The sequence below is a fragment of the Microcebus murinus genome, chromosome 26 (assembly GCF_040939455.1).
Source record: "Microcebus murinus isolate Inina chromosome 26, M.murinus_Inina_mat1.0, whole genome shotgun sequence".
NCBI classification, from domain to species: domain Eukaryota; kingdom Metazoa; phylum Chordata; class Mammalia; order Primates; family Cheirogaleidae; genus Microcebus; species Microcebus murinus.
Window position 1 is genome coordinate 7928489 of NC_134129.1, and position 22212 is coordinate 7950700.

Sequence of the window (22212 nt, forward strand, 5' to 3'; positions counted from 1 at the left end):
AGAAGGAAGTGACATACTTGTATTCTTTGTAGATCTCCTAATCTATTTATCTGAGGGAAAGCCTTTTGACAAGATCACCATAGAAAAGATTATATAGATTTCTATTGCAGTTATTTTCATGTATTATGTAGTATATTTCAATAATAAGGACTCCCCATAAGTTATATTAGCAGCCAAGCTAGTATTTGAAGGTCATTAATTTACTTCTATATTTACATGTTTTCAGAAATAAAAAAAAAGGTAAAAATAGTAATTTAGATTAAAGTTAATTCAAGTGAGGGGAACTAAATTTTGAAAAGATGTCTGTAATGTGTTGGTTATAATGAATTTTTCAAATCCACATATTAAGAGGTCTACAAGGAATGCTGTGTTTCTCATGGGAGGCTGGTTATGAATTCCTAGAATTCCTATGCACATCAGTTTGACACCACAGGATTAAGTTCAATTTGACTGCCATCATACTAACACCCTTAGTTTGCTGCTTTGCTCTACTTCATCTAATCTACACAGATACAGTGCTCGTCAATATCAAAGGTGAATCCAATGAATCATTAAGTCGAATAAACATAACAATTTAGGTTCTGCACTCCCCTGGTATTTAGTCATGTCTAGACATAGCCCTAGTGTCCCAGAAAAACTAAAATGAGGACAAGGGCATTTAAGTTTAATGTAGCCTTATTCCCATGGAAACCAGAAAAGCCAACAATAGAGTAAAGAAGAAAAGAATATTGATCTAACTGAAAAATTAAATGTAGTGAAATGACTGGCAGGATTTGCAAGGTCAGTGGGTTCTAGAACAATTTTGGCCTGTATTTTTTGTTTTAAACATCAGTTTTTAGGTTAGGTCATCATCCCTCGAAGAAGTTGATAATTTCACAAATTATTTATTTTATTATTCTTTAAATCCAGTATGATGTGAGTAGGCAAAAAATGATACAAACATTATAAGGCATGCACTTTTATAGTTAGAGCCCAGAAAGTAGTGAGAGAATAAACTATTATATTTAGCAATAATAGTTTATATATACATATATGTAATATGCAGCATATTTCTATTTTTCTGCAAATTTTAGCTTGTTGATTTGTTTTAATGTTACTAATACTTGTTGTATTAGTCTAAGACTAAGACTTGTTGTAAAAGTCTACTTGTTGTAGACTTTTAACTTGGCTTATAAGATATGTATGTTCACAAATGTACTTTTGTTTCATTAATTTGTAGTATTGTGAAATAAATTGATAAGGCTTAAATGTACATAATTTTTATAACATGTAGAAAACTTGAATTTCAGTTGTGAATCCTGATTTCCTCAATCATAATAATTTTATCATATTCTCTTATAAAGTATGACAGCAGATTTCCCAGTTTGTCAACAGTTATTCCTTTAACACCCCAGACTTACACTTGCAGATAGAATCATTCTTTTAGAATTGGTGGTATTTCAAGATACTGGCTCCTCTAGCTAGCAATAATGGAGAAGTTTTTCTTTTGGTTCCATATGCCAGATTCATTCAAAGTAGGTCAGTTGCACAATGGGCCTTGTAGATCCATGTGGGTCAGGTATAATAGGTTGGAACGATAATGATCTGTGATCCAAGTCTAAAACATTTCACCTGTGTAGTACCCTTTAATCTAGTTTGATTTCCAAGGACAGTATATAAATTCCATGTATATGAGTATACGTGTGTATATGTGTGTGTGTGTGTGTGTGTGAGTTTCTGTGTATGTGTGAATGTGTTTGAGTGTGAGTGTGTTTGTGTGCACTTATTTATCCATGGCTTCCTTTTGTAATGATGGTATTCAAACTTCCATCTTGGGAGTTTCCAAATATCTTAGAATTTCTAGAGCTAATGCATCTGACAGTTTTATACAAAACACAATTTAGACTATTAGACTATGGTCATATCCAAGTAGAAGATATCTTTGGGAATACAGTGGACTCAACTATAGCAGGAACTCCAAGAACTGCTACAATTTCCTTGTCTTTGTTAAGGGTGTGTAGATTTATTTCTTAATTAAACTTGCAATTTGGATTACAGATTTTTGTTAATATTACAAAAAAAAGTTACAAGCTTGGGAATAGTTTATTTCTGTTTAATGTAAATTATTTGTTAATTGTTTCATAATAGCTTTCCAGAAGAAAATAAAATACATTTAGCTACAGTTTTATGACTGCAGCTTAATCCCAAAACTGAGAGCCTTTTTAAAGGCAGCATGAGCCTTTCCTTTTCGTGGGCCTTTCTCTCATTTTTTTCTTTTTCATATTATTAGTTTTTTTCCCTTTATTCTTGCTTGGCAAAAATAAATACATGTAGGGTAATGACTTTTGCTATAATTGTTCTCCAAATGTTTATTCATTTGTTTTTTTTTATGTCAATACTTTTTTAAAATTATACTCATTGTATTCACCACAGTGAGAGCTTAATCTAATTTAAGTTATGTAAACAAAATGCACTTTTAATAACACTATTGAAATATGGCTGCCATATTATATATTTCATTCATTTTTGTGTTCTTTCTCTTTCAGTGAATTTATTGGATTCACGCACTGTCATGGGGGACCTGGGATGGATTGCTTTTCCAAAAAATGGGGTATGTGTTTATGAATTTTTTTTCTAAAACTTAAGCTTCATGCATAGACATCTTGATAAATGTATCATGGATGAAATTTTACTGGACATACTTGTTAAGAGAGGAGGGGACTGTGTGTGTTGGATGGTGTCAGAGAACCTCAAATTAACTTTGACAGGGAAAGGGGAATAACAGGGAAGGATTTTCAATGCCTGAGTAAAAAAATATATTATTTTCTTCTTGAGTATTTTTCCACAAAGAAATGTGAAGTTTCATTCATCATTCAGGAAAATTTCAGATTGAAGCAACCAAGAAATTTTCAGAATTGTTGTATATTAAAAATCATTGATTTGCTGCTTATTTACCATCATCATGGTTATATTGCATCGAAAATAAAATTTAACATGTCTATGACCAGATTCTATGACCATGTCTATGACTTGATTGAAAGCTGGGACCAATTTATTTTTTATTTCATTTATAGAATTAGGAAATGAAAATATTATAAGGAATTCCAGTATGTTCCATTGACATTGAAAATTTCTAAGATTATCAGTTTAGTCACCATTCAAAGGTGGTTTTCTAATTCTTGAATTTTTCTTTACTGAAACTTTTCAAAGATGTTTTTATTAAGAGATTTTTATAATTTATACTTTTTTAAAATAAATTATTTTACAGTATACATTAACACTGAAGTTTTTTGGGTGAAAATTTGGTCTTATTTTTACAATAAACATCTCAAAGTATTTATGATACAACAATCTTACTACATTGATTACGTTAAAAATACTACCTTACTATCTGCTCAATTTAAAACATATCTATATTATATGATGGAAAAATAAAAACATGATAAAATCATCATATTACACAGAAAATATTAAATGTATTGCATGACTATTATATTAAAATAATTTGGACTTTGAGAAAAGATTTTATTACCTAATAACTTTAATATTTTCTAATTTCCAGACTAAAACTGCTGAAACTCATTATAGAATCACCTTATGATAAAGACAAATGATATTTTCAATTGTTTATTTAAAGAAAAAATATTTAAACAATTTGAATTCCTAGAACAATTATAATATCATGCACATATGCAATTCATCTTGAAAATAGTGCATGCCAATATTTTATAAAACATTGAAGATTAATTTTAGTTTAAGTAATCAAATATTATAACAAATATGGTTGTAACAATCCAAACAGCCCAAATTCTTTTTTTTTTTTTTTGAATTAATAAGAAAACTAGATGTGTTAATCAGTCCTTTACTAAGAAAGTTGCTATGGAAATAAAACAAGTAGTATTCATTGTTTTAATATGTAATAATTTATATTTTAACATCCTAATCCCAGTGAGCTTTCCTGTTTTTCATCAATTTGGCATTCTTTTTGGTTGTTAAAAGTTATGAATTAATTTAAAGGTATAATATGTAAAAGTAACACTAGTAGATTGCTAAGACATTGGAACATAAAGGTAAGGCGCAAAGAAAATAACAAAACCCAAAAAATATTGCATGACCAAGATAAATTCGGGGTCAAAATAATGGCATATATTCTTTTAATATATTCTTTTTTCTCTTTTATTATTCTTATACTCTTTCTTCTTCTTTTTTTCCTTTTTCCTCTAACCCCAACCAGTCTTTTTTCTTTCTTTCATCTGTCATCAACCCATAGAAATCAATGGCTGGCTAACTTCTGTCTGTAAGAACCTATACATATAGTTTGTATTCCGCATTTTTCACATGCCAAAAGTGATCTATTAAATAAATATTTTAAATTTTTTTCTTTCTGAGAAGATGGCTAACATGTTTTGAAATTAAATTTTTAGAATTCTGAGAAAATATGATATTCTCTTTGAATTTAGTTTTATGTTTTTCCTCTCTTGCCGCTCAGACGTTATTAAAAAAAGAGTTTTGACAGAGTGTATCTGTGAAAGTATAACTATGATTTTGTAGTTGCTTTTGCAACTACAAATTTGGGGGACTTTACTTAATTTTTATATGATTTCTATATAACACGATTAATTTCTTTAATTCCTTTGTAAAAGGAATGGAATTTTTTGCAGTTATTCTAACAACTTGGTGCTTTCTTTTTTATTCTAATATATTTGTTACTACTGTGCCGCTTCTGTTCAGCTTTTTAAATAATGAGTATCCTTTCAAAATTCTTGTTTTTTATGTGATGTTTCCTTTGATATAGGTGTACCTACTGTTGGTATTGAATAAAGAGAAGTTAATTTAGAGGAGCTTAGTGAATGTGCATTTGTTCAAATGTGAGATATGTATGTAGAATTCAGGTGGTATGTTTTGTCTTATGTTACTCAAAGACAAGATGAAGGAAAATTTTGTATTTTATAGAAAATGAGAGTTTAGAGTATATAAAATTATAAGAAGAAATATATATGTATATATACTTTTAATATTTTTAGTAGTTGTGCCACTTATGATTAGATAAGCAACATTATCCTAGGTGAAATATAGATTATCAGAATGATGTCCACAAGAATTGTCGAATGAGGGCCTCCCCAAATTTTCTTCTCAATAAAATCCATGAGAAATCTGGAAAAAAAATTGTCAAAATCAACTTTTTTAGGAATCTTGGAAATCAATCCAAGTTTTGGACCAATCTGTGGAACATTTACTCAAGAAAAATGACTGAATCTTTTAAAAATAGCAAGGTCTGTGGCATTTTAATTTGCCCTATATTCTTTCTGTCTTTCCAGGTCTGAAGTAGCCTTGAAAAACCAAAACTATTTCATCACAGTGAAAACCAGCAGCGTAGTAGGCACTGAAGGGAATAGATTGGGGTAGGAGAATCTTCAAAGACTAAATCTGAGAGAATTGTCATTATTTGACCTCTCTGGTAGCTCCTTGCAAAACTGTATTGCAAGACACTCTTTATTTGATCTGACTTGGAGCTCTCCCAGTCCAAAAGCATTTTCCCAGGTGGGCGTTTGTTAAAAAGAGAGGAAATTGCCTGATTTTTTTTTTTCTTCTGTGTGATAGGGTGGATAAAATTTGGGACAAACTATAGTCTAGCTAACCAAAGGCCTGATAAGGAAAACTGGAAAATGAGATGTCCACAGGGGCTTTAAAATGTACCTCAATATTATTGTGAATCTAGAAGGCCATGCACATGTGGAGGGATGTGCATATGCCCAAGGAGTATGTATGCTTAGGAAAGACTTCAGAAAGACCTAAGTTTTTACCTTTGACTGACCTTGGAGCCTCTTTGCACAAGCAGGAAGTGAAGGCTAAGGCAGAATATTTATTTAATTATTTAGATGAATATTGAAGGAATGACCCAACATATACACACAGAACCTCAGCAAAGATGGGAACACTTGTTGGTTTGAGGTTTAGTAAAAAGAAAATCGGTTCAAGCAATAGTTGTCAAGTAAGCTAACCAAGCAATGGCTTTAATGATTATACATGGCCATTGAAGAATACAGAGTTTACAGAATTAGTTTAGAAAATCATTTACAGACATTAATTGCTATTTTGAATATGTTGAAAGAACTAAAGGAAAATATGTCAAAAGAACTAAAGGAAAGTATAAGAACAATAACTTATCAAATTCAAAATATCAATAAAGAAAAATTACAAAAAAGGAAACAAATAGAAATTCTAAAGTTGAGAAGTATAAAAATAAATTAAAAAATTCACTTACAGGATTTAAGAACAGATTTGAGCAGACAGAAGAAAGATCAGCAAACTTAAAAATAGGACAACTGAGATCATCCAACCTGAGGAACAGAAAGAAAAATAATGAACAGAAATAAACAGAAACTCAGAGGCCTGTGGGAAAAATGTAGACACAATGAGAGTCTCAGAAGGAGAGGAGAGGCCAAAGGGTCAGAACAAATATCTGAAGACTTAATGGACATAAACTTCCCAAATTTTATGGAAAACATTAATACATACATTGAAGATGCAGAATATTTGATTAAAAGTGGTACACTTTTTCAGTTCTTTCAGAACATTCTCCTGAAATTTAGGCCTTAGGAATGAATATACTTATTTCTCAGACTGATAAAAAAGGTCTAACCCAATTCTGGATCTATGAATTGGTCAGGAATATAAGGGAAACATCATTATTCATCCCTCATAGTTATGCACATGTGTCATAACATTTGTTAGAAGCAATCATTGCACCTGCAATACTTGTTCTGTGTTTGTTCTCTTTATTATATTGTAAGCTCCTAGATTTCTTGTAGTTATTTCATATTTACCACTCTACAGTGTTTCTAAAACTTGGTTCAGTTCCCTGCTTGTAATAGAAGTTCAGTAAATATTTATTGGAAGGATAACGTTTTATTTTTATATTTATAAAATGAGGAATAAATTACGTCTAGTTTTTGCAATAAAAATTAAATAAGTGCAACCTAGGGATGTACTTGACACAGTATTAGCAGTTAGTAAGTATCCTTTATTTGATCTTCTATTGCATTTCTATTTTCATGCTGAGAGATCTACCAGTTCATAAGGTTGTTTTTTTTGTTTGCTAGTTTGTTTTTGCATATAAGTGTGTATATGATTTCATTGTCAGCATTCAAAGATTGAGAGATTTCATATAAAATCTGAATTTCTAGTTTCTCTGTTTAATTGGATCTTTCAGAAAGCCCCAGTCAGGAGCCCTCTATGATCATGATAGTCCAAAGCTGAGTAAAACTGCCATTTTTTTTTTTTTTTTTGAGACAGAGTCTCGCTTTGTTGTCCAGGCTAGAGTGAGTGCCGTGGCGTCAGCCTAGCTCACAGCAACCTCAAACTCCTGGGCTTGAGTGATCCTTCTGCCTCAGCCTCCCGAGTAGCTGGGACTACAGGCATGCGCCACCATGCCCGGCTAATTTTTTTATATATATATCAGTTGGCCAATTAATTTCTTTCTATTTATAGTAGAGACGGGGTCTCGCTCTTGCTCAGGCTGGTTTTGAACTCCTGACCTTGAGCAATCCGCCCGCCTCGGCCTCCCAAGAGCTAGGATTACAGGCGTGAGCCACAGCGCCCGGCCTAAAAAACTGCCATTTTTAAGAGAATAAGCAAGTTCTTCTGTTTGACTCACTTTCCACCTGACATATTCACTCATTTAAGTTGCCAGTCTATGACCTTGACACAATATGAAAAGTCATTTTTTAAAATATATATTATACAACCATCAGAATTTTCTTTAGTTTCAGGGCAACTTAATTTTTAAAAAATTCCTCTGGGTGTTACATGCTGAAATAGTTTCATGCTAGACTTTGAGTACTTCACCTTAAGTAGGACACATCATTTGAATTTGAGCTTTCGGATGTCTTTTCTAGCTGTTGTGTATGCAATAGACAGTATTTGTGTGTATTTTTGTGTGTCTGTATGTCTGCCTTATGGTAGTAACTTTAACTCTCCTTTTTTTTTTTATTCTGGTCATAGCTAGAAGTACTGTGTTACAGCAGATTTTATGCAAATTTGTGGCATTTATTTATTCAGCAGATATTTACTGGAAACCTACTATATTTCAGTCAGTTTTCTAGGCACTGGGTCTATAGCACTGAAGAAAAAAAGACAAATTCCTCACATCCTAGTGCTTGAGTGAGTGAGCATTATGATTCTGAGGATGAGTAACCAAGGTGGTAGGTAAAACATTTTCTTGTCCTGTCTTTTGTTTCTATAGATGTTCAAAAGTGGCAGAGAGATGATATTTGCCCAAGGTCACTCAAGTAGTTTGTGACACACCTCGGAAAAGCACATGCTCTGTATTTCGCACATGCAGTATCGTATCACTCTTTCTACTCCAAATGGTTAGGTCTCTAGAGACATAACTAGGCTCTGGATGGTGCTCAGACATTTAGTTTATACCAATCAACACTTATGTGCACATATGTAACATTCATCTGGTATTGGGCAGGTGGGAGGAGGGAGGAGGGGATGGGTATATTCACACCTAATGGGTGCAGTGCACACCATCTGGGGGATGGACACACTTGTAGCTCTGACTCGGGCGAGGCAAAGGCAATATATGTAACCTAAAAACATTTGTACCCCTGTAATATGCTGAAATAAAAAAATTAAAAAAAAAAGATATTGGTGCTGGCGAGAAAATTCCTCTCAAAGAAAATTTTCAGTGGGCATGGATAGGTTGCATTCTGTTTACTGCTATACCATAAATGTTGAAACAATGTGTAGCACATAGGTGCCCAATATCTGTTGCATTTGTTATATTGTTTGTATATGACACACACACACACACACACACATATAATTACATAATTATACATGCACATAGAGTTAATAAGATGAATTAGTTTGATTCTCAACTTTGTCTGAAATACATTCTGTGATTTTTCAGATCTATGTAAATTTCATCTTTCCTATCTGTTGAGTGGGGTAAATGGCTATTTTATGATCTATCTCAGGTGTTGTTTTTAGGATAAACAAGATAATATATTTTAATATAGCATGTGACCTCTAAGCAAGTAAAGAAATAGAAAGAATGATAGCTGATTAAAAATCTGCTTCTATGTTACTTCTTTACAAGTATAGCCAGAAAACAACAGTTTGGTAGTTAAAAGAAATAACCACTGAGCTATCTCAGCTGTCCCTTTGGTGTTGACTATTCAATGAAGTAACTAGAATTTAAGAGTGTTCATACTTCAGCACACTAATGTAGTGTTCAATATAGCAGTTTAATTTCATTTTGAATAAAATTAAGGAGAGGAGAGGGTTTGCAATTAAAAAAATCACGATGAGTTCTTAACTGTAAACAGAAACAAAAACAATGAAACAGCAAAACATAGACTTTGGGTTTAATTGATGTCAAGTGCGAGTAATTAATCTTAATTCTAAATTTCACTGCTTATTTGAGTAACTGTGTATATATTTCCTATAGATCAGCCCTTTCTACAAATTTTATATTGAAATCATCATCCCCCCCCCTCTCCCCTCCCTCTTTCCAACTCCTGTAAAATACTGTTCTTTTTACTGTCTTCACAGTTTTGCTTTTTCTGGAATATTATTACGTATGGTTAGAATCACACAGTATGTAGCCTTTTCTGATTGGCTTCATTCACTTAGCACCATGCATTTAAGGTTTCTCCTTTCTTTTTGTGGCTTGATAGTGCCATACAATATCTTTCTATTATGTTTGATACCAAATTTTGAGATTTGGAGAATTACATCTGTTTATAAACTTAAGAATGTCATTTATGCAAGTTCCTACTTTCCCTTTAAGTGATAAATGTTTGGTAGCAAATTCCAAGTCTAGATTGTAGAAAAAGATAAACAAAACCCTTTAAGAACATAATCTTTCTTAAAGAGTAAAAGTTGTGTTTTATATAAATACCATTTTAATTAAAATTATGAAAGAATTAAAAATATATTTTAAAACCTCAAAGCAATACACTTGTCTCAGTTTTCTGATTGAATCATATGGCTGAATAACTGAAGACCTAATAGACTCTGAAATAAATATTTTCTCACTTAAGGATTTCCTATCTTCTTTTTGTTAAACTGTCAGTCCCATATCCATAGCTTTACTAGCCTATCTGAAGATGCATTTTGCTTCCTTCTAATTACCTTTGAGTTGTTTCAGTGACCTTCTGGAACATTTCATGTTGATGAATCTATATGGTCTAAGCATGGATATAAACATCATTGTTTCCTGGAAATTTTCAGCAAGTGTTTTCAAGGGTTATTCCTATGAGAATAAAATTAATGTTGTGATGTTTGTTTATAACAGATTATAGTCTTACGTCTTAGAAATTCCACTATTGCTCTTTTTTTCCATACGCTGTTGTTACAAATGATCACAAGATCCACCTGCCTCCTCTGCTTTGGTGGAACCAGCCTTTCCCCACTGAGATGTCTGTGCTTCCTGTAGTACACAGGAGGAAGCCTTCACATTCCCCTGAGCATCACCTCTGAGCTGTATTGCAAGTTCTGCTTTTATTTTTGCTATATTTTCTTTTCCCAGTCAAAGAGGATAAACATTATTTTATAATCTTTTATTATGTTGATCTTAGGGGCTGTTAGGATCATTCAAAATAATTTACTCATTTGAGGGAGATTTCAGAATATTGACTCAGGTCATATTTATACTAAAATGGAGACAGAGTAACTTACTTTCTGCCTGAAGGAGAAAAAAAAAAAAAAAAAAAGCAATGGCCCAACATTGTAGATACTTCAGAACAGGAGTTTATGGCTTTTGTTGTTTTATTGTCACTTTGTTCTATTTTCTTATTTCTTTGGGATAGAGAACCTTGCTTTGAAGTTGAAAATAACTCAGGCTTAGATTACTCAAAATGGGCTATGAATACATCATTACTATTTTATGTGGGTTCTCCTGGATTAAGAAAAACTGAGGCTGGATGTTCCATTCTGATATTCAGATTTTTACATAAGTGTGTGTGTGTGTGTGTGTGTGTGTGTGTGTGTGTGTGTGTGTGTAGGGTTTGTGCATGATTCCCTGTCCCCAAAATGAAAGGCAAAGAATGAAGAGAAATATTTGAACACTGCTAATCACTTATATTTTGGTGAAGATCATGGTGAGTTTTGGCAGAATCTTATATTGGCTTTGCTTCCTACTGAGAGAGTAGAAAGATAATGACAGGCATGGAGGCCCACAGTATACAGAGTGGCTAATAAAGATTAAAATAATGCTGAAGTAGGTAAAAAGAACACATTAGTGGATCCAGAAAAGCTCTTTATTTGGACAGTGATAGAAAATAATTCTGAAGGGAATGAATATTATAATATATAATGCAAATGCCAGTGTAATGGAGAACAAGCTAGATGCAAAGTAGTTTTATTTTCATTATTTTTCAGAAAAAAATAAAAAGCACACCCAATTCATAAGATAATTAAGATAAATAATTTACAGAATTCAAGAGAGTCATTAAGCATACAACGACGTTTAGAAGACACACAATTTTGCATTTAGATTTCCCACATGGAAACTTAACAATTATGAAGAAATTTCTTTAAAATGTCCAGCTCTGTTTCTTCATGTGAGACAAATGTTGAATTTAGTCTTTAATATATGCAAATATGAGACTAGATTAGCAATAGTCACAGTGTATTTCTGTAAAGTAGAATTGAGAAACACATGTATTATGTGTTCATTAGATATCACTCTGATTCTCTGATTATATAGTTAAAGTCAATATAAGATGATGCAAATAATTTCTTCAGAGGCTCTCAAAATACTTTTATTAAATTGTAGAGAAACTCATAAATATAAGCTGGAAGATGACTTCCACCTATACTATCCTGTTGTTAATCTGTCTTCCTTAACCCAAGTGCAGTTGGCCAGCTTAATGTTCCCTCCTTTAGATCCTGACTTAAGTACCACTTCCTCGAGAAAATGTAGTTCCCAAACAAACTCAATTTCTCCGTTAGCAGATCATGCTGTACAATCCTTCTTCTTCCCTCCATATCAACCCCCATCTAATTTTTCTCCAGATTGCAATGTGTACAGCTATGTTATCCGTACTCATCACTTTGTCTAGCTTTGTGTCCAATGCCTAATCCTTCTGATTTTTTCCTTTTTTGGATTGCTTTTTCCACCTGTGTAACAAGCAGACAGCATAAATTTGAAGAGTTTCAGATCATTTATAAAAAGTCATATGCAAGTTACTCTTACTTCTCTTGTGATGTGAGGCACCTGTATATAAACTTATACCAAATGGCCATCACCCAGTATAATTCTGTTTCATACTAGGTCGTAATATGTCTCCTCACTTCATTATGTATAAGAGGATTTGTAGATCTCTGACTAAATATTTCTGTGCCAAATGATATATAGTCCATGCAATCTCTCAGCTGTTTTCTTTTTTTTAAAAAAAGAAAAAATTCTGTCATTGATATTTACACCAGTTTCCATATGGAAATATAATGCTTTTCCTGTTTTTATTATTTCTATCTTTCCATTCGTTAATGAAAATATTAAATAAAACTGGGCCTTGCGGAGGTCCCTGGGGCCCAAACACCATGTATTTTTCCAAGTGGTTTGATTGCTGTTTATCATGATCCTTTTTTTTAAAACCATCCTTCAGCTGTTTTCAATTCATGTGACAATGCACCCATGCAAGTCAATTTGAATTAATTTTGCAAGCAAATGCTTTATGGTTTGAAGTACATAATCTCCCTCTCCCACAGAGAAAAAATATACTGTAATCATCCGCCATTCCTGTTGATTATTTCCATTAAAGGCAGCAGGGGAAGAGAAAATGCTTAAGACTCCTCTCGCATTTGAAGCTTTGCATTAGTGCAGAAAATGATGGTCCAAACTGCTTAGCCTGGAATTTTGGTGCTTTGGGCCAACTCACTGTTGTCTTTGTCATCTCATATTCCTCCTCCTGGGCCCAAGATGGTCCTCCAAAGGAACTGATTTCATTCTTAACTCTCCAAAGGATTTATATAAAGTTCTACCTGTAGTGTTTTGCACAAATCTCCTGAATTGCTCCATATCTACCTTCCATACAACCTATCTTGATGATAATCAGTTTTTCAAGGTCTAGTTCAAGTTAAATCTTTTATTACCCCACAGAACAGTGACCACTTACTAGGATGCATTAATATAGCAATTATTATATATTGAACACATTGGAAATTAGATATTTATAGCATTATCTAGTGTTTGTGTGAATATTATAAGCTACCCCACTGTAAAGACATTTTTGTCTGTACTTCTAGCACTCTATGCCTCAAACATAAATTCACATTAACTATATTCACATTAACTATCTGTTCTGATTGATATACAATTATATATTTAAATCTTTAAGAAGTGGTGATTGTTTGGACCCCAAAGCCTGTGCATTTTAAGCTAAAAATAAAATAGTGAAACAAAAATATCAAAATTTAGATTTATAGGTTCCTATTTTATTTGGTGTATTCTTGACTCAGCCTTTTAAATTATTTAATTATACAGCTTTTTTAACCAAAAGACTATTATGTGCCAAGCACTGAGATTGCAGTGGTAAACAGGACTCAGTTTCTCTCCTCAAGTATTAAAATGGATAAGTTTGTAATGGTGTTCCCTGTAGATGTGAAATGTACAACCTGCACTAACATATACACAACTCTGGGGCTACATCTCGATTGAGTTCGATCCAGGTCAGTAATGTATGTAAATATTTCTCTCTTTAGAGGCAGTATGGTGAAGATTTTCAAATCAGCTAATCTAGATTCTAAATCTGGCTCTATCCCTTACTATCTAATGTATAGCAAGTTTCTTAATATCTCTGTTTCTCAGTTTCCTCATGTATAAATTATATGTAATACTACCTACTGCACAGGTTTTTTAAGGATTCAAATGAACTATTAAGGCAGTGTTTAGCACAGTATCTGGCCCATATTAAGCACTCAATATATGATGTTGCCATTATTCTTATTCTTGGTTCGTGTTTTTATTCTTCTCAAGAGGTAAATGGTGGCTGTGATAAACTTATAAAGTCATTGTGTTTTGACCATTAACACATTCTCTTTAGTATGTTTGAACAATATTTAAGTAAAGGGTTAAAGATGAAAAAATATAGTCACTTGTTAAGTGTCTAGATAATTCATTAGTAAAGCCTTGAGTGGTTTTACCAAAAGTCACTTTAATACTTTACTTGCTAGTACATATATAGCATTTTTTAAAACACTTGTTTTTTACTGATGAAAAATTCAGTTTTAAAAATCCAAATAAGAATGCACACTAATTGCAGCAAGAAAAGAAAATTCATGGTGAAGGAAAGAAACAATTATCAAGAACAGACTAAATAATTATAATTTTGTACATTCTTTGATGGTGGGATTATACAAATCTATGAAGACTTAACACTTTTTTAAAACCTTTTTGTATGTATCATTTTATCCTGACCTAGAGCAGGGCTACAATGGTGGGTATATATGTGAAAATATACTTGATCTTTGAAACAACTCACATGTTTCTTTTAAATAGTAAAGGTATAGATGAACTAATTTTTTCAAATTAAAATATACTTACAGGGATAGTTTGGAAGAGGCATTCTAACTTTGTAAGTTGTTCAGATAACTACAATTAGTTTAGTCATTTATTATTCTGTTGGTCAAATTTCAATTGGTTTCAAGTAACATGAACCAACTTCATCTAGCTTAGGAGAAAGAAGGGGACTTGTTAATTCAAAGGACCCAAGGTCAATGAAATTCTTGAAATAATGGTATGAAGGGATTGACGGAGCTCCCATGAACTAGATGGTGGTTGCTTTCTCTCTCTGGTTCTTGCTTCCAGTTAGTTAGTTCTTCACTTTTCTCTCTCTGCACCAGATTTCTTTGCTTCATTTTGTGCATGGCTTTCCTACAATTCCAAATTTGACCTCCTGTATTAAAGTGACCAGCTCACACTGAGATAGAATGTTCCAAATTCCACAGAGAAAGATCATGATGGGTTCCATTTGGTTCAGCTGTCCGTCACCAGGCACACAACTCTATCTGGGTTGGGGGAAGAGGATAGAATCATGCAGTGTAAGTGTACTTATTGGTGGCCATCCCTGCAGCAAGAAGAGCAGCTTAAAAAAGAGCATCTGGGCTTCATCCTGATGAGGATGTCTCTTAGGAATTATGATGAAGATGTATTTCTGTAAATATAAAGTTGTTTTCCCTTATAAAGTTGATTTAGTTATAAAAATAGTTAGCAATGTGAAGTATTTGATTCTCAAAATTTACAGTGAAATGATTTGCTACAGTATATAATGTCCATTATATCTCTAAAGCCTGATGTGTACAATAAATTTTATCCAACACTCAATAAGTTTATATGATTGGTCTATTTGATTTCTTTAACTCTTAATAGTAATACTTGTCCCTCTAGCTTTATATTTTGGCCTTCATTGCTGTAACTGATTTTATGTGTTTTAGCTATCATCATTCTTTTCTATAACACAGATACCTCTGTTCCTCCATGCTATTTTGACTGCATGATAATCTTACACTCCTGTCTATATCCAGTTATTATGAGTAGGCAGAAAGCTAATAACATCCTATTATCTCATTGCTTCCTCAGAGCCCAAGAAAATCACCCTTGTGATTGCTGACCTGGTTCTGAAAGTCCCTATGCTGCACATATAGTCGGCTCTTGCGTGGAAGCAAGTTACAGATACAAAATTACAGAAACAAAAGAGGAAAGCAACCTTTACTATCTATATTGCTTTTCTTTTTTTTCTTTTTTTTTTATATTCCTTTTCTTATGTGGAATTTCTTTACGTGATTGCAACACTTCCAAATATTATCATGAATATTTAATAATGCAGTTTATGAATATGAACTCATTGAGTAAATATATTCCAATTCATTTTTGTTTCTTAACATTTGATCTAGAACACAGAGAGTGGAAATAGTGTGTATACACTTCCTGAACATCTAACTTATTTCATGTATTACACTCTATATTATATATATTAAGAGAGGACAGCTGCCAAGACTGTTGGGGACATTTTATTTTAAAGAGAGTTTTGTATAGTTGGGCGTGCATGGACTTTAATTGATTATAACATGCAAATGTGTGATAAGCATGCAAATGAATTACAGGCTTTGCTGTGATTACAAATTATTCAAATAATTCAAGATTATTCAAAAATCTTTCCAGAATGCACAATTAAAGGCATAACCATGAGTATAATCCTGTACAATAGTCACTTCATCAAACAAGCTTCTCTGGTTTACTGTTTGTTTTATTTTGATGCAAGATTGAATAATGAAATTTTTGAAGATAATTCAAAATAGTGATCTTATGCTGCATTTATCTCGCCTTATAATTTTTGAATTATTTACATTCTTAAAATAGACACGTTAAGGTTACTGTGATCAACATAACATATATAATTTCAAGTCTAATATCAGGAAACTTAATATGGTTTTAAAAAGCAGAGTTTCATTAACCCAGAAGGTTAAAGGTAGCTATCATGTCATCAGATGTTGATAATGCTTTCTAGCTAGCCAGTCATCAGTAATTTCCATGGTAGCATTACTCATTAGTATACTGAACTTCATTTCTGACATCTACATGTATAGTGTTGTCCTTTGAAAGTATAAATGGGAATGAAGATAGAATATTGTGTAAGCAATCAGTAAAATATTAAAATGAAGATTCTAGTGCAGCCTCCCCACATTTTCAGATGGAAGATTATGACATAGCTGTGAAAATAATAAATGAACCATAGGATTTTATAGTTGGGACTCTTCATGGTATTGTTCAAGTATGGCCGATATGTTCCAATATACATTAAAGAATTTGCTTTTCTTAAATGAATTCAGATAGTGTAAAACTATGAAAAACCATCACAAAAACAGCAGCACAAACAAGAACAAACAATAATGACAACTTGAATCCATACTGTGTTAAATGAGATGTGAGTTATTCCAAACTTTAATTACTTCAGTTTACTAATCTATTAAAAAAGAGTTGCTGATAATTAAGATTATTTTTAATGCCCAAAGTTTGTGCTTTTATTATTCTGACATCACTAGAATTAATTCGTAGTTAGAATTTCTGTTGATCTACTGAGAAAGTCACTTATGTGGTCCTAGGTGGGGTGGTAAAGTTGAAGAATTCAAATGTGAACTTGGTGAAGTTTGAGAATGTAGATGACAGATTGCTAATTTCTATTTTTTTAAAGAAGTGATAAGGTATAATGTGGTTAGGCACAGAAAAGGCAGTGCTGCCATGCTGGATCTCTCTCTCCTGCTCAAACTACACATTCTATGAAGTGGATATGCATTTACTAAAGAAGACAAAGACAAAGTTTTAGGATGCAAATGATTAAAGAGGAATACGATTTCTGAATTGATAGCCAGTATTTCACAAAGTGATGTTTTGCTAAAGATTGTGTGAAACAGAAAAAAAAAAAAAACCTGTTAAATCAAGGGGGTTCTATACTTAAATAAACTTTGAAAATATTAAATTAAATGGTAGTAAACAGGTTTTGCTACCTCTAGCATTATATCAAGCCTTTAATATATTTATGGGCATACAAGTTTTCCCAAGTTAATTGATCAGGTAACATTTTACCCCTTATATTTTTGAGCATCTTCATGAAAAATGTTCATTAGAGTATAATTTAGGAAACATTTTAATTCAAACAAACTGGTTCTCCATTTAAAACCTATCTGAATGCAGTGATGTAAGGAAATAGTGTTATTTTTTTCTCTTTGTCATAATGACATATGGAGCAGTGCTTAACAATGACTTTTCTACACATGCATGGAGATTTTGTGTAAGGCAGCATAGTAACAATTAGCTAGCCTGCCACTGGAAATTATAACCCATACATGGCCCTATCAGACTTGTTCCATGCTAGTATTACATGGATGCGGTAATTTAGATATGCAAGCTGGGGTGGGAGAAGATTTCAGATCTACCTTCTTCAAGGAGGTCAGTGAAATTAAGTCTCTTTTAATACACATAAATGAGAAAATAAATAATTTATTTGGCTTATATTTTAACTGGAAATCTATATACTCTCATTTGTTGCTCCAATGTAGGACAGAGAAGGCAGTTGTGTAATATCAGATAGAAAGTTATATTAAATCAATGTCTTCTAAAAAGAAATATCTTTTCCCTAAGTCTACTGCATTCCATATGAGTAAGTAGATTTTCTAAATACAGCTTTGCTTTCAAATATGTTTGTGTATAACCTTAAAATCATGCCTTTGAACTTCATTTATTGATATACTTGTGGATTCATGTGTTAGTTCATTCCCCCAGCAAATATATATTCAATGAAACGTAGAATTATGGTAGGCATTCAGAATAAAAAGATGCAACAAACATTCATTGACTTTTTTACAACAAGTTCTAGGACCAGTGATTATGTCATTATATAGTTAAATGCATAAAGCAGTGAAGTCTTGTAAAGGTTTATAACAAAATGAAATTTGCACTCCAAATTCAAATGAGTGACATTTAAATTAATATATTTTATTCTTTTATTGCCTGTGATAAATTTAAGTATCAAGTCGTGATTTACATAATACCTCTTTTCTAAATGTAAAATTGTTACTCAAAGTATAGCTTAGTTATATGTGATATTCAGTTAACATTTTTGAAATGCATTCTTTAAATAAATATTAAAATGACTGCTAACAAACTTGTATACTGGGATCTGGACATTTGTTGTGTCAATTGAAAGATGGCAAAATTATTTTTTTTGTTGTTTTTAACTGTAAATTGAGTTGATTATTATTTTGTGGGCTGTTTTCATGTACATACAACCACAGCAACAAGATTTTTAAGTTTAGCTTGTCTTTACAATGGTCTCCTTTTGTGCATTAGGTCAAGTAGGTCAATGACTGCATCTTTCTAGAGATTAAAATATTGACTGACTTCATAGGAGAACTGAGAGAGAGAAATAGTAAGCACCGTTTAAGTGTTGGATGTCTTAATATTCTTGAATGTGATAGCTGACATTGCTTGATGACTGGAGAAGGTGACAGTTTACCTCCTGTATTACATTGTGTATGCTTTGTATCTGCACATGAAAAGAAGTGCGTATGTCACATGGGAAAATCTTCTGTACATGCATGTTTTCTGTATACTCATCTAAAAGGAGAAGTAATCATTTTTATATGTTTTTATGTGATAAACTAGCAGTTTTAGAGAAAAATAGATCCATGAGGCACAATAGGCTGTATCAACAAAGGAAGGTCTATAATGCTTCCTTAGTGCAGACAGTTTTGATAAATTTCTATTTGGAGAATTTATAAAGAAGAATCAATTCAACAAATATTTACTGAGGACTCAAGTATTTTGCTAAAGGATTCAAAATATGAAAATTGTATATATATAATCTACCCCTTCTCTAAAGGAACTTTTCATTTGGTTTGAGAAAACTTCATACTATAAATATCTATGATCCAGTGTACTATATCATCCACATTTACTAGATCAGTGTTGTTAACAGGTTTTCATAGAAATCTAGCTAGATGTTAGATCCACCCAAGAAAGACAGTGTATGTGGTGAGAGGTAAACAGCCGGGACTCTGAAAGGATGTTGCCAGACTCAAAGCTGCACAACTCATTAACTTTTTAAGTATTCCCATCTAGATAATAATAGCTTTCTCATTGGACTTGTTATGATGATAACTGGTGTTAGAACATGTACATGCAAAATGTTTAGGAAAGTTCTAAGTACATTTTACTTTCTCAATATGATTTAAATAATTATTCTCACATATTATTGAAGTATATATTGTTGAGTCCCAGGATTCTGTAGGTCTGGTATAATGTGATGTAGATTCCAGAGAATCTGCATTTTAACAAACACCAGAGATGGTTATGATACTATTGACAATTAAACCAGTGTTTGGAAACCTCTGTTCTGGGTCATCCAAATTTAGCATAGGGATAAAAGAAAGTAAAAATATTATAATATTATTATCAATTAAAAAAATTGAAGATATATTACTAAGAGTAAATATTTTGGAAAGAAAAAAAGAAAAAAATCTGAGTGAATTTTACATATAATTTACTAAGCTAATGTTTTCTGGACATGCATATATATCCCCATGCAATATATATATATGTATATATATACATATATATGTATATATATGTATATATATATATATATATATATATATATGAGCATGGCCCCATTAAATTTAATGGGATTTCTCCTCACATAGATACCGAGAAAAGTCTGGCCTATATATATATTAATGAGACTCACTTAGTATATCTCTTGCAAAATGCTTAATTTTGTCAGTTTTAAGGTATTTTAGCTGAAGAAAAAAATGAGTTAGGATAGTTTAAAGTGAACTAAATTACCTTAGTCATCACTCATTTTTCATTTAGAGATACTTTTTCAAAACCATGCTGCATAAATCAAATTCAGCTATTTAATGTTGATATTCAGAGTCTGTAGTTATCTATTATTATGGTTACAATTTTAATTTGAATGAAATTCTATTATAAAATACCATATCTCCTCATTTGCTATCTTTCTTTTTAAAAGAGTCCAGATTAGAAAAAGTGTTTAAATATATGTCTATGTATCTAATATTAGTTTTTGAAAGTATGACAATACTTCTCTTACATAACTCATATTCTTTGTTAGCAAGATAGTTTTTCAGTAATGTAGAAAACATTAAACCATTTATAACTGATTAGTATAAATGCCTATTAAGTAACATGTTATCAATGAGTGTACAAATGCAAACATCTAGCAGGTTGTCAAAGTGAATAGTTTTTTATTTTGTGAGCCCATTTGTGACAAACTTCTGTGACTGGGACGAGTGTGTGTTTTGCTCATTTATCAGCTCTATGTACTTATGAATAGAACGTCTCAAATGGGAACTTATAATAAATACTGTCATCTTCTAATGAATTTAGGTATAGATGTTGTCACCTAATATGAGAAAAGACGTAAGCAAGCATATTTGGGACATATTAGTTTCTCTGTAAAAATCACTGCAGAAATGAACTCTGTCAGCAGTAAGGTTGTATGAAACCATAAAACAAGTACTTACAGAGAAGTTTTCAAGAAAATGTTTGTTCCTTGATGGTACTATGCTGTGATCAATTGGCTCTCAATTCTTGTGAAAACTAATCAATTAAAAATACACTGAGATTTTCAATTAAAGAAAAATTTAGTTATGAATATTGAGATCTAAATTTTTTTCTTTGCTTTCTAAATTTTTCCAATAAGCATTTGCTTTGTTACATTTCATAGTAATTAAATTTCCAGTAATTTTATTTTGATACAGTTTACTTTTTAAAATGATTGTAATTAAAAACAATGAAAAAAATTAATGAAACTTTACTACTTATAAACTATGAAACAAATTAATGTCACTCTTTAGTCTTCTGACTTACCTTCTTCATTTGGGTAAGTGAACTAGCATGTGTGAACTGAAGTCATTAGGGCTCATGTTCTTTTTGGGGGATAAGTGGAAGAGAATATGTATCCCAGTGTTTGAACTTTACATTTAGTCCAATAACAATCTTGTTCCAAGGCTAGATAAGAATTCCAGATACCATTATATACATTTAACATCCTATTTTATATGAGAAGAAAAAAAACAAACAAACTAGTTAGAGCAAGGCTTGCCATCACATGATATAAATCCTGCTTTTATTTATATGAATTACTGAAGCTTTAAAATGCTATATTTTGATGATTTAGAAATATTTTGAAATCTTCTGAGACCTCTGTGGGCTTGCCAACTGTTACTCCCCATTGATAATTAGGAACTGAGGTACACAGATAAATGAAATTCACAGTGAATCAAGTAGTACCCTTTTCCACTAAATTCAATTCTCTTCGTTATAAAACCTTTCCTGGAGCTGCTGACTCTTAATAACATGTGCCAGAATTGAGTTTAACCTTTTTTTTTTTTTTCCTTGCTATTCTTCTGGTACTGGTTATTATTGAGAGGAAAAAAATAGTGGCTAGAGCAAAAGGCTTGCAACATTTTAGAGTTGACATGCCAAGTGTTTTTTGACTAAATTGCTTCTAGAAAAAGAAGCGAGAGATAATTGTCATTCAAAAGTTCTTTCTGTTTCTCTGCTGTAGATGCCAGTATACCACAGAGTAAAGCAGTAAGAGTAAAGCAAATGGTTCTTGGTATTTTCATTCATTCACTCACTCATTCATCATTCGTATATACATACATTCAATGCATCTTCATTCTTACATACATAAC

At 31.9% G+C, this 22212-nt stretch overlaps 1 protein-coding gene across 8 annotated transcripts in view; it reads left to right on the plus strand.

Moving 5' to 3' along the window:
* The window catches only part of EPHA5 (EPH receptor A5), a 303231-nt gene that overhangs the window by 22995 nt on the left and 258024 nt on the right, over positions 1–22212 (plus strand). For all 8 annotated transcript variants that reach the window (XM_075997884.1, XM_075997886.1, XM_075997885.1 and 5 more), the window contains exon 2: positions 2526–2590. In XM_075997884.1, coding sequence (XP_075853999.1) covers positions 2526–2590 — 65 coding nt within the window. The remainder of the gene's footprint in view (positions 1–2525; positions 2591–22212) is intronic.